The sequence below is a fragment of the Egretta garzetta genome, unplaced genomic scaffold (genome assembly GCF_000687185.1).
Source record: "Egretta garzetta isolate BGI_Z169 unplaced genomic scaffold, ASM68718v1 scaffold166, whole genome shotgun sequence".
NCBI classification, from domain to species: Eukaryota; Metazoa; Chordata; class Aves; order Pelecaniformes; family Ardeidae; genus Egretta; species Egretta garzetta.
The window spans coordinates 1067819-1079223 of record NW_009260133.1 but is presented as its reverse complement, the minus strand read 5'-3'; the positions used below and the strand labels follow the sequence as shown (position 1 = coordinate 1079223).

The window sequence follows — 11405 nt, the reverse complement described above, 5'->3', positions numbered from 1 at the left end:
AGCAGGAAAAAAAAAAAAACCTAAAGTGCCACTTGAGTAAGAGAATATTAGCTGATGTCCCAAAAGTATAGTTACTCATTTGAGAATCCATTTTCCAGTCAAATCTAGTGGAAAGTGATAACTCAGACGTGTTGAGAATTATATATCCATTAAGTTTTTACAAGAGTATTTAAAAGCATGGTAGGAATGTGTGTGCATGTCATCTGTCTTTAAAATTTCACAGCTACTTTAATTCCTTACCATTTCTTAGCATCTGTTTTCTTAGATGGAAAACCAACTCTTTATATGTTGGCACAAACTAATGTTTTGGAAATAAGGTGTTGGGGATACTTTGGCAGGTCTGGATTATAGAGTTGTCTAGATTATTTAATTGGAACTGCTTACAGAGTAAATACTAAATGCAGAAAGCATTTGTAACTTCATCATATTTCTTTACCTTTTGCCTCAGTTGACACGGCTTCAGAACAATTGCGTCCTGGCTGCAGGTAAGCCTTAAGCTGTTTGTTCACCAGGTCAAAACCAGGTCTTAAGCCTGGAAGCGATGAAATAGGTTCACCGAGTGTCTGGTTTCAACAAGCGAGGAATTTTGTGCTATCTTGTCTCTAGATGACTTGACGATGGAGCGTCTCCTACGTCGCAGTGAAGCAAACCTCCTTCAAAGAGAGTAAGGAGTGGGGCACATCATGACACAAGCTGCCAGTGGCAAGCGGCCAGGCTCCTGAATTCCCCTTTCTGAAGCTTGCCCCCAAGAAATATTCAGAGGGGAGGCTGGGCAGAGCTTATGCAGCAGCTGGTTTGAGGAGATGTGCCAGGCTGTCTCCGCTCTCTTGGGTCAAGGAGACTCCCGATGCCAGCCTGGTCAGAGCCGCTTTGTCTCTGCTAATCGCAGCTTGGCGAAAGGAGGCGGGGGCACATGCTTGGTTTCTTCCCTCAGAGCAATAAGCAATGCTGACATGAAGAAGACGCCTGGCGGCCTCTTCTAGGCAAGGAGCCAGGATCGCTTTGTGTCTCACCTGCTAGGGAGAGCTTGCAAAAATCCCCTTCCCCAGGGACCCAGGGGGAAAGAGGTACTTTGTTCAGGAGGCTTTGTGCAAGCGGAGCAAGGCTTCCTGGCCAAGAGGGTAGCAGGTTACATCAGGCTCGCAGTCATGCTACAGGGAGGGCAGAAGCAGCCAGAACGGCTGGGAAAAAAAGCCGGTTTCAAGCTATCTTGCCTAGTAGCAAGGTGGAGGGCTAAAAGCATGATGCAAGGGAGAAAGCTGTGCAAAGGAACCCATTGAATGGCAAGTCCCCAGCCAGCACCACTTTGCCTCTGTTTGCAGCAGTTTGTCAGGGTGCCCAGATTCACGTAACCTGCGCAATGCAAGACTGAAGCAAACAAAGTCTCCTCAAAACTTGTAGCTCTGGTTTGCGTCTCATGGCCAGAAGAATAACCAAGGAACTTCTTTAAAACACACGTAGCCTAGAGAAATTAATGATGCTAGGCATCAGAAGGGGCTGGAAAACGAATGCCTGCCCTGGACAAGGTTGTGAAGAAATTAGGAGGATAACAGAAACATCAGCACCGTAAACTAGGTGCCAAGTTGGCCCTGAATAGAGGGCTAACTGGCAGAAAGTTTTTTAAAAACAGTGCAGGGCATTGAGGTACAGAACCCTTTCCACAGGGAGTCACGAGAGCAAACTCTTGGTTTAAACATTTTTGAAAGACAGCCTGGCTGGACAGCCCTCCTCCAGCCGACAGCCTTACCCAAACCTTTAAAGCCAGCAAAGCATCCTTAGTTCATCACAGTGCTGTTACTCAACTTTGTCAAGCTCGTATGTGTCTGCGAATGAAATAAAACAGTTCTATGCAAAACCACCCAACAATGAACCCATAGAAGAAAACCGAGGCCATTCACCACACAGAGCTCCGAGTGTTAGCATTCACCGAGGTGGTGAGAGGAGGCACGGACAAGAGCTTACCTCCAGGGAAGCAGCCCAGGGCTTTGCTGCTGCTTCCAGTCAGCCACCATCTCACCCAGAGGTCCATCCCGCCAACCCCCTAGGTTCCCGCTGGAGTCCAGACACCTCCCTCTGTCTGCACCTCCTTCTCTGAATACCAGGAACAAAAATGAAGTTATTTGCATTCTTTCTTTATCCATCCCTGTTTTATTCAAATAGATTCTGGTGTGGGCTCTAGAAAAATTGTTGTGTGAAAAAAACCAAGAAATGCGTGCATAAGACAATTTCTTGCACGCTTTTTATGCATTATCTTTTTGAGGTCTTGGATTTAGGGTTTTTTCTTAAGATTCTTCCTATTTCAGCAATAGCTATATGTAGATAAGGATCACATCTCCATGGCTTTACCTGGAATTGCTTCAGGTGTTACAAGGTACTTAGAAATCCCCTGGTGGGAGGAGTTCTTGGGAATATATACAATCTTTCCCACCACCCTTCATATACATCCTATTTCTGCCTTTCCAAGTGGATTGCTCCCAGTATATAAGAGTGGGATCTGAGGGCAGACTTGTTGGATTTGAGAACTGTACACAGACAAGTACTTTTTTTTTTTTTTTACCTGCTTTATGCATTGTTCTTTTGCTGCTCAGCTCTGCCCCCTCACCTCCTCCTTTTTATCAGGCTCTCCCCACTTTTTGTGACTGCAGCCTTTTTTCTACACAACCTTCCCATTACAGCCATCAGACCTGCACAAGAGAGCTCACTGAAAAGCCAATTTCATCACATACAAGGAAAGATACGAATAGCAAGGAAAAAAAAATCAGCGCAACTTGTGGAATTTCAGCATTTCCATTCACATTATGATCCGATTCATCTGACTTACTTGAGAATCCATCTGTTGTGCCGAGATACTTTCCAGCAGTAGTGACTATTGTGAGCCTTTTGTAAGGTTCTTTCCATTCCCAACGTATTTCTTCCCTGTTTCTGCAAGCACAAACATTGGTTTATAACTCTTCCTCTTTCAGCAGCGAACACTACACCCGAGGCATCACAGTAGTAGAAATAAATACTCATAATGAGCATCTCGGGGGTCAAAGTAAAACTGTGCTTTCTGAACATGTTACCCACTCTATGGATAAGGATGGCTGAAATGCTGGCAACGACCCAGAGCAAAACCACATTGAAACCCGCACAGTATGCCCCAGTGTAGCTGAGGACCCATGGGGTCTGCTGGATCAGATCGCCCTTCCCAGGGCAGAGAATAGCCCCAGCAGTGAATTTAACAACTTGCCTCTGTTTCCAGCCTCAGGACCTGCAGGCACCTCACATGCCACAGCAATACTAGCCTACCAAGTTACTTGCGTATATAGGAGGGGAAAACCAAAAAAGTCAATCAATCAGACTTTTCTTAGGCAATACGGCACAGCCATTTCATCGTGTTGTTCCTGAGGAGCGTCCCTGTGCACACCACGCAGTTACAAATGCATGCCAAACCATGAACTGCAGTGCATAAACAAACCTCTTTTCTCTACGCAATAACTTCCCCTCATAGGTAAAACCAGACATCTTCATCCTTGCAATGAAACCTTAACCGCTTCTAAGGAAAGAAAAGAAAAAAGAACCCCAGAAAAGCCACATGGTTCACATCACAGAGCAGCATGAAAGAAAGGTCGGGCCAGGAAATAATTTTTACTACCAACTAAGAGTACTTCCATAGTTTAAGCGCATAGGATATACCTATATAAAGGGAATTCACCTTTTATATCTCATATTCCTGAGGACAGAAGGATCACAGTCCAGGACTGGGCAGCACACTACAGCAAATACCATGTTTTTAATGTTTGCTTTAAAAAAAAAGAACTTTTCCCTCCCTCCCTCCTAGCATTAACTGGTAAGTTTGTGGGTTATGTTTAGGTTAGCAGGCATAGCTTTTTGGAAAGGTATCAATATTGTGTTGTTATCCATAGAAATTACACTTTTTTAACAATATTTTGCATTTGAACACACTTGTGGCAAGTTCTGGCAGATCGTCGGAACTAGATGATCTCCGAGGTCCCTTCCAACCCAAACCATTCTATGCTCCTATGTATATTATATTCTACCATTTTTTTCCCTCCAAAACAGCATACAAGTTATGCATTTGAGTTAACATGCAACCTCTGAGGAGGCCATAAACTTTAACATCCTTGCTGCGATTAGCTTTTGTCTGCTATGGATCACTTTCAATATTTTCTATCTGAAGGAGAAAGCAGTAGTAAGTCTGCCCAGTTGAAGGTGAATCCCAGCCAAGATAGAGATTTGCAAGAAAAGCAGATGCCAGGCAAAACAGATTTTCTCTTCTGTACTGTCCACATCCCAAAACTCTTCTCGATGCTCCCCCATAACCTTCTTCTTCCTTAGGTTGCTCTGCTCGAGACAGCCCTCAGCTGATCAGTCTGCGGTGAGGCTGGCACGGGGCTTGTCAGCTCTGTGCCCGGGGTAAGCAGGAAGCATCAACTCTCCACTTTTAAAAGCATTAACTTCATTTTTCAAAGGAAGCACAGAGTATAGCATATGATTTTACTGTCACCAATCCCCTTTAAAGCTCCCAAGCATGGTGAGTTAATGTGGTGGGTGGGTAGGTTTTGCCACTGTAAGCCCCCACCTGGTAGTGAAGTATTGAAACTACCAGATTTCCAAATCTGGGTTGTTTGGGTTGTGTTGATTGCTCTCTGTGATGACCTTACAGGTACCACCTGAAGTCTTAAAGGTCTAGTTAGTACCAGACTGTCCCTTCCTCAGGCGAATCACTGATCATCTCCCAGAAAACACTATTTAGGAGTGATTTATTAGGACCCCTCCTGTTACCTTTGTTTAAGGAGAAAAGTAAATTTGGAGGTATCAGTGAGCCCTCCATGCTGTATTTCACTATTTTTATTCCTGAATTAGCAGGAAATACCCTAGTGTTTACATGGTTATGCTCCATCAGATTTATTGTGGACATCTGACTAGTAAATTATTAAAGGTAGTGGGTATTCTGACTGTCATCGGTGCTCCTGAATACAAATCTCCCTGTACCTAGAGCAGTACCAGCCTTATATCTGCTGTGGGCAGGTTTACTATTCCTTGTCCTACTAATTGCACTGCAGAACATATTCCCCTGTATACCCTCATGAGCCACAGACCTGATAGAAAATACTTTTTGACTTTAACTAGACTTTCACCCTGTCATCACTGACAAGAAAGGAAAAAAGTCCATTTACCTAGAATTAAGTTCAGATTGTCAGATAAATACACCCTCCCAACTAACTTGTGTTTCCCAGCTGAGCCCTGGAGGAGTCGGTGAGAGGTAGTAACACGCGTCTCACAGTTATGGGATATTTTGCCAAGAAGCCAGGAGAGATGTTATTTCAGTGCTATGGCTTATTGCACAAAAACATTGAACAGGCTCTCCCCACAAGCAGCACTTCTCACCCGTTTCATGGCAAGTGGAGAATAACCCCTGACAGATAACTGCCTTCCTCCTTTCCTCTTACCCGCTCGCCCGTCAGCAGCAGCGGCATGTAACAGTCAGGCCTGCTTTAATTAAATCCCCATTACCGGCTGCTCTCTGGGTCACTGTAGTAGCACCCAGACAGGCCAGGAAAGGTCCATCACAAAAACCTTCTCTTTACTTAGCACAAGAAAAAGTAGCAGCTCAATCGCCTTTACCGAAGAGACCTCCAGCACCCCAGGCTCTCAAGCAGTAACAGAGCAGCACCCACACCACCACCCAGCAGCAGACTATCAAAATACTATTTTTCAATGCTTTTTTTTTTTTTAAATTATTATTATTTTTCACACTCACCTTCCTCCTGGGCAGGTCCCTTCACCTTTCCCTCGGGCCGGTGCACCATGCTGCTAGCACCTAGAGGGTGCCCCCAGGGCACTCAGGTAGGTCAGGTTGGCTGGGGTCAGAGCAGAACCTGCTCCTCTCTCCCCTGGGGCTGCTCCTTTCTCACCTGCAGCGTTAGCACCCACACCCTCACATACCTGCAGGTTAATTCTTCATTGCTCGGGGTTGCCTGATGTTAATTTTGCCTTGCCGTGGCAGGTGATGAGCCAGCACAGGACCTTCCCAATCGTTCTGAACCTCTGTGGGGTGCAGGAGCAGGAGGTGGTATTTCAAAGTGAGTAAAATTCCTAAAGCACTGGAAAGCCCAGCACCCGTGCTTGCCTGGAGTGGCTGGGTGGGGTAAGGAGAAGCCCAGCCACTGAAAGAGGGGGTTCATCCCTGCTTTTCTGCCCGCTAGCATTTAGTTTGGACATTAGGAAAAATTTCTTCACAGAAAGGGTTGTCAAGCATTGGAACGGGCTGCCCAGGGAAGTGGTTGAGTCCCCATCCCTGGAAGTCTTTAAAAGACGGGTAGATGAGGTGCTCAGGAACGCGGTTTAGTGGTGGGATGGCAGTGTTAGGTTAACGGTTGGACTTGATGATCTTAAAGGTCTTTTCCAACCCAAACGCTTCTATGGTTCTATTCTATGATTCTGTGGAAGCGGAGCCGGGCTGCAAGTCCCTCAGCAGACCCCGAGGACCCCAGCAGCGCCTGCCTTGCACTGGCTGGTGACAACAGCCCAAGGGTCCCTCCCCAGCCGCTGGGTCAAATTCCTCCCTGGTGTAAGCTCCCGTGTCTCCTTGGGCAGCCCTGCTCCCCTCCCTGGCCCGGTGATTATCCAGTAAGCGGCTCATGTCAGCTCGCTTTTTATAAAAGCATCTCTAGATTTCAGGCTGGGGTTTATTTATTGAGTTTCTCTGGACTTTTCCTTTCTCCTTCCCTCCTGCCAAAGCCCAGAGATGGTACAAGCCCTGGAAGTAAATAGAAAATGCCACACTTAGGTTTTTCAGATCACTGTAAACTACATGCTTATCTGCTTCCAGAACACATAAGCCACGGGATGTCATCTTGGGTCAACACAGAAGGATAAGGACTAGAACGGTGGTTTGGGCTGTAGATATGAATAAATCAGGATCACATAGGGGAAGTACATTTTTGTATTCAAGCACCCTTTTTTAATCTCGGAGCCCTCTTCCTTTTTCCTCAAAGGATCTGTATTCTTCTGGCAACAAAGATCTTTTTATATCTCTGGGTTTTCACATTCTGCCCAGTAGCCTAAAGCACAAATCTACTAAATAGTAAAATGAGGGATTATTTCCACTCATCTGTTGACAGACATTTCTCCAAATTGGATCAAATGATTAAAGGTATTAGAATGACGTCTTGCAGATCCAGATCAAATCATTTGAAACCTTGAGACTGTTTCTCCTTTGCTTGGAAGGAACCACCAGAAATAGTTGTAGGTGCTATTTGCCCATTATTCCCACTAATGTGAAATTGCTAATTTGGATCTTTGAATATTTTAATTGCTTGAATCCTAACCAGGGCAGCTCAAGATGGAAGGCCCGTGCAGTGGCTCGCTTCCTGCCGTGCCGTTCGGGGGCTCTTCCAACGCCTGAATGGTTCTTCCTCGAGTCGCTTACGCCAAGAAGAGGGGTCCAGGCTGCAAAATCTTCCAACATCTCACATTACAAAGATGGCACTGCTGAAAGTCAAATTCAACCAGAAGAAACGGGTAAAACTAGCGCAGGGACTATGGCTCATGAACTGGTTTTCAGTGTTTGCTGGAATCCTTGTTTTTAGCATGGGGTTGTTCCTCAAAATTGAGCTCCGGAAGCGAAGCGAAGTGATGGACAATTCTGAAAGCCACTTTGTGCCCAATTCTTTGATATTGATGGGTATATTATCCTGCGCCTTCAATGGTTTTGCTGGCAAAATTTGTTACGATTCTCTGGATCCCGCTAAATTTGCCAAGTGGAAGCCTTTGCTGAAACCTTACCTGGCACTATGTTTCTTCTTTAACATACTCATTTTTTTCGTTGCTCTGATTTGCTTTCTCATGCGGGGCTCTCTGGAGAGCACGCTCGCCCAGGGGCTCAAGAATGGCATGAAGTTCTACCGGGACACAGACACTCCCGGGAGATGCTTCATGAAGAAGACCATCGACATGCTTCAAATTGAGTTCAAATGCTGTGGGAACAATGGCTTCAAAGACTGGTTCGAAATTCAGTGGATCAGCAACAGATACCTTGACTTCAGCTCCAAAGAAGTGAAAGAGTAAGTGACTTTGTGGGGGTTATATCGCGTAATATTATTCTTTGATCAGTATTATATTAAAGAAATGTACATCACAACAGGCACTGCCTGGAGGCGGGGGGTGGTGTATAAAAAGGATATTTTCTCTGCTCTTGCTTAATAGGCATCCCAAACGTTCTGCTAGGTTGCTTCCTCCCCCTGACAAATTCCTCTAACATAACCCAGAACATAAAATAAAAAGCACCAAAAGAATATTCACACTCTTAGCAGTGTAATGTAAACAGACTTAAAATAATATTTTTTTATTGTCTTTTACCTCTTTACAAACCCATTACTACCCCACACGTACCTACTCCCAAAATCAACAGGGAAGTATCAGAACTTCACCGTTCCTAAAGCAGATGCCAAAGCGACTTACTACATTTGTAAAAAAAAGACTTCCCTGGATATACACTGCTGACACCACTTTTAAAACTCCACTTTAGACATTGGCAATCAGTCAATCTCATGGAAACAAATAGAGACAGTACCGCTTCACCAATAACTCATGTGTTTTAAATCCTTAAGATTTAGAATTTTATTTTTGTATTCACTTGACAGATTGCTTCAGCACTGTGACAATATTGAGCCATCAACACCCGTTGACATTCCTAGCTTTACAGTGTCCCTTGTAGCCAAATGCATTTTATGTCCTCTCCTGTATACAAAACATGTTCAATACATACACTTGTGCCTAATTTTTTTAAACCTCACATGAAAACAGCACTAATTTTCTCTCTACAAACCAAAACAGATTATTGACCAGCAACACCTTCATGGCTCTGATGTCAGTGCCCAAAGAGGCAGTAATCCCAAAATCAGATTAGGCACAGTGAGTGCAAGTAAAAAACAAACATGAGAACAAATGAACTTTTGAAATAAAAAAATGGGCATTGAGCATAAATACCCACAACCTTTTACAAAATTAAGCACGGGGGAAGAGACACTTATACAGAGTTCTTTGGGAACATCATTTGTTAACATCTGTACTCTGTGGTTGCACAAAGGGTCCTGTAAACTGGTAACAATCTGCCTTTTAAATACACCACCTACGTTAAAGATGGCTGAAGTAATTTTGAAAAAAAGCTTTCGATATTTCTTGGGATCCCTGCCTGACTGTGCAAATGGTATTTCACTTGTGTGTCCCTCTGCATATTGTTTTGATGTGTTGGGTGGTCTGGTTGGTTTTGCAATTCTGAACTGGGACTTTATTGTGAAAACTGTTACAGGGTTAACCTATTGCACTGCAGGGTTATAACAAATACATTCGCTATTTAATAAGGGAGTATTTGCATTGCGGAGGTATGCCCATGGGTATAAATAACTACTTGAAAACATAGTAAGTTCACCTTGCCAGCATTATATGGAGATTTGAGAGCTGTAACTTAATCCAGCAGCAGTGGAAGGGCAAAGCGCAGAGGGAAAACAAGGTTATATTGTGCTTAATAAATGATGTCTTGTTTGGGACTGAGACTCAGGGCAACTCCTCTGTACTACTGAGGCAGGAAATAGGGCATTAGAAATCCACAAATGGATGCTAATGAATGAATCCAAGGTTTGAACTATGTGGTGGTGCGCAATCTCTGCTCACATTCCTGGTGGGATATTCTGGCCCCTTTGAAGTCAATAGCCAAGTTCTCCTTAATTCCAAGAAAGGTGGGAGTCCATCCCCTGCAATGCGATTTTTATGTTATTTGTAGAGCGAAGGCTTGATCCAATCTCTATAAACTGGTGGGGCATTCACACATCAATGGGATTCAGGCCCAACTCAGAGCACACTTTACATCTAGAGATAAAACCTCAACTGCATTTGGCATTTAGATATATTTAGGTCACGCCTGCAGAGTGGAATTTTTCTTCACCAGTCTGCTGTAATCACTTCTTTCTCTATGACACAACTTTAAAATATCCATATAGAAAGCTACAAGCGACTCGCAGAATTTTTCACCTTTCTAGATCACTGGGGCTCTCCATTCTGTCATTTTCTAAGCAAAATGGCATTAGACTTGCAGTCCTCTTTCGATAGCCTTTTTTTTTTGCAGCACCAGTGGAATTATTTGCCTTCCAAGTATCTCCCATCTAAACATCTCGTAAGGCACCAGACTAAATAGCTGTTTATGGAGAGCAACCACAGTCTCAAATGAACGATAACTGGGGAGCTCCTGCAAGGACTTCAGAAATTTTTCAACATCCTGTTGCTGAAGCACATTTCATGTTTTAAATACTGGCTGCCTTCCCAAACCAAGAATAAATACGTAAGCCCTTCCTGGAGCTATTATCCTCAAAGAGGAGTTATTAGGTTTGCTGGATCAATGGTCTGGCTGGTTATGGTGGCTCCTAAGGCTGTTGTGTGTCCTTTCCCAAGCTCAGGTCACCTCCCCAGCATCTCCCTTCCCCCCTAACTATGCTGCGATCGCTCTTTCCTGACTGCCCCTCCTGAAATTTCTCTCTGCCATTTACTTTTCTTAAAAATTAATTTCTTTGAAGAAGTGACCCGAGAGGGTGTGTTTCCATCGTGAAGAGTTAATTATAGACTCAGTGTAGCCTTGACATGGGAAAGGTTTTCGGAGAGGAAAAACAGTCAGGCCAAATGCCACTATATGAACAGGGGATGCAGAGAAATGGCATGTCCAGGAGGCAGAGTGGAAAATCCACGTTGCCTTTGCTTTCCTTCCTTGTGCAAGTTTGCTCTGGCATATCTTTATGTGTGAGCCTGGGTGCGTGCTCACGCTTCCTTCTGCCCTTGCCCACAGCCGGATCAAAAGCAACGTGGATGGAAGATACCTGGTGGATGGCGTCCCTTTCAGCTGCTGCAACCCCAGCTCCCCGAGACCCTGCATCCAGTACCAGGTCACCAACAACTCAGCTCACTACAGCTACGACTATCAAACGGAGGAGCTCAACCTCTGGCGCCGCGGCTGCCGGGAAGCCCTCCTGCACTACTACAGCAGCATGATGAGCTCCATGGGCGCCGTCGTCCTCCTCGTCTGGCTTTTCGAGGTAACCCTCTCCCCTTCACTGAAGCGCCAGCTCCGGCAGGGCAGAGCGTTTTTCAACGTGGACTTTTGAGTTAAAGATGAGATCTATTTAAAATAAATCATCCACCACCATTCTTTGGCTGGGGAAACATGTAATAGTGAACACCTGCGTAAGGCCTGAAGGGTCCCAGGCTGGAGACACAGCTGGGATGCATGGGGTGGGAGTTAGACTACAGACCCCCCTGCTTCCGAGCAAGGGGCCAGAGCCTGGAGTATCCCCCAGCAAGAGGGGAAAAAGGGACCGATTTTCTGCTAAATGCAGGGTGCTGAGCATGGAAGA

General features: G+C 44.9%; 1 protein-coding gene across 1 annotated transcript in view; it reads left to right on the top strand.

Annotated features, from left to right (window-relative positions):
- Nucleotides 1-4368: 4368 nt before the first annotated feature.
- PRPH2 (peripherin 2) overlaps nucleotides 4369-11405 on the top strand; it is a 13052-nt gene continuing 6015 nt past the window's right edge. The window contains exons 1-3 of the mRNA XM_009641588.2: nucleotides 4369-4416; nucleotides 7343-8069; nucleotides 10841-11087. Coding sequence (XP_009639883.1) covers nucleotides 7489-8069; nucleotides 10841-11087 — 828 coding nt within the window. The 5' untranslated portion in view covers nucleotides 4369-4416; nucleotides 7343-7488. The remainder of the gene's footprint in view (nucleotides 4417-7342; nucleotides 8070-10840; nucleotides 11088-11405) is intronic.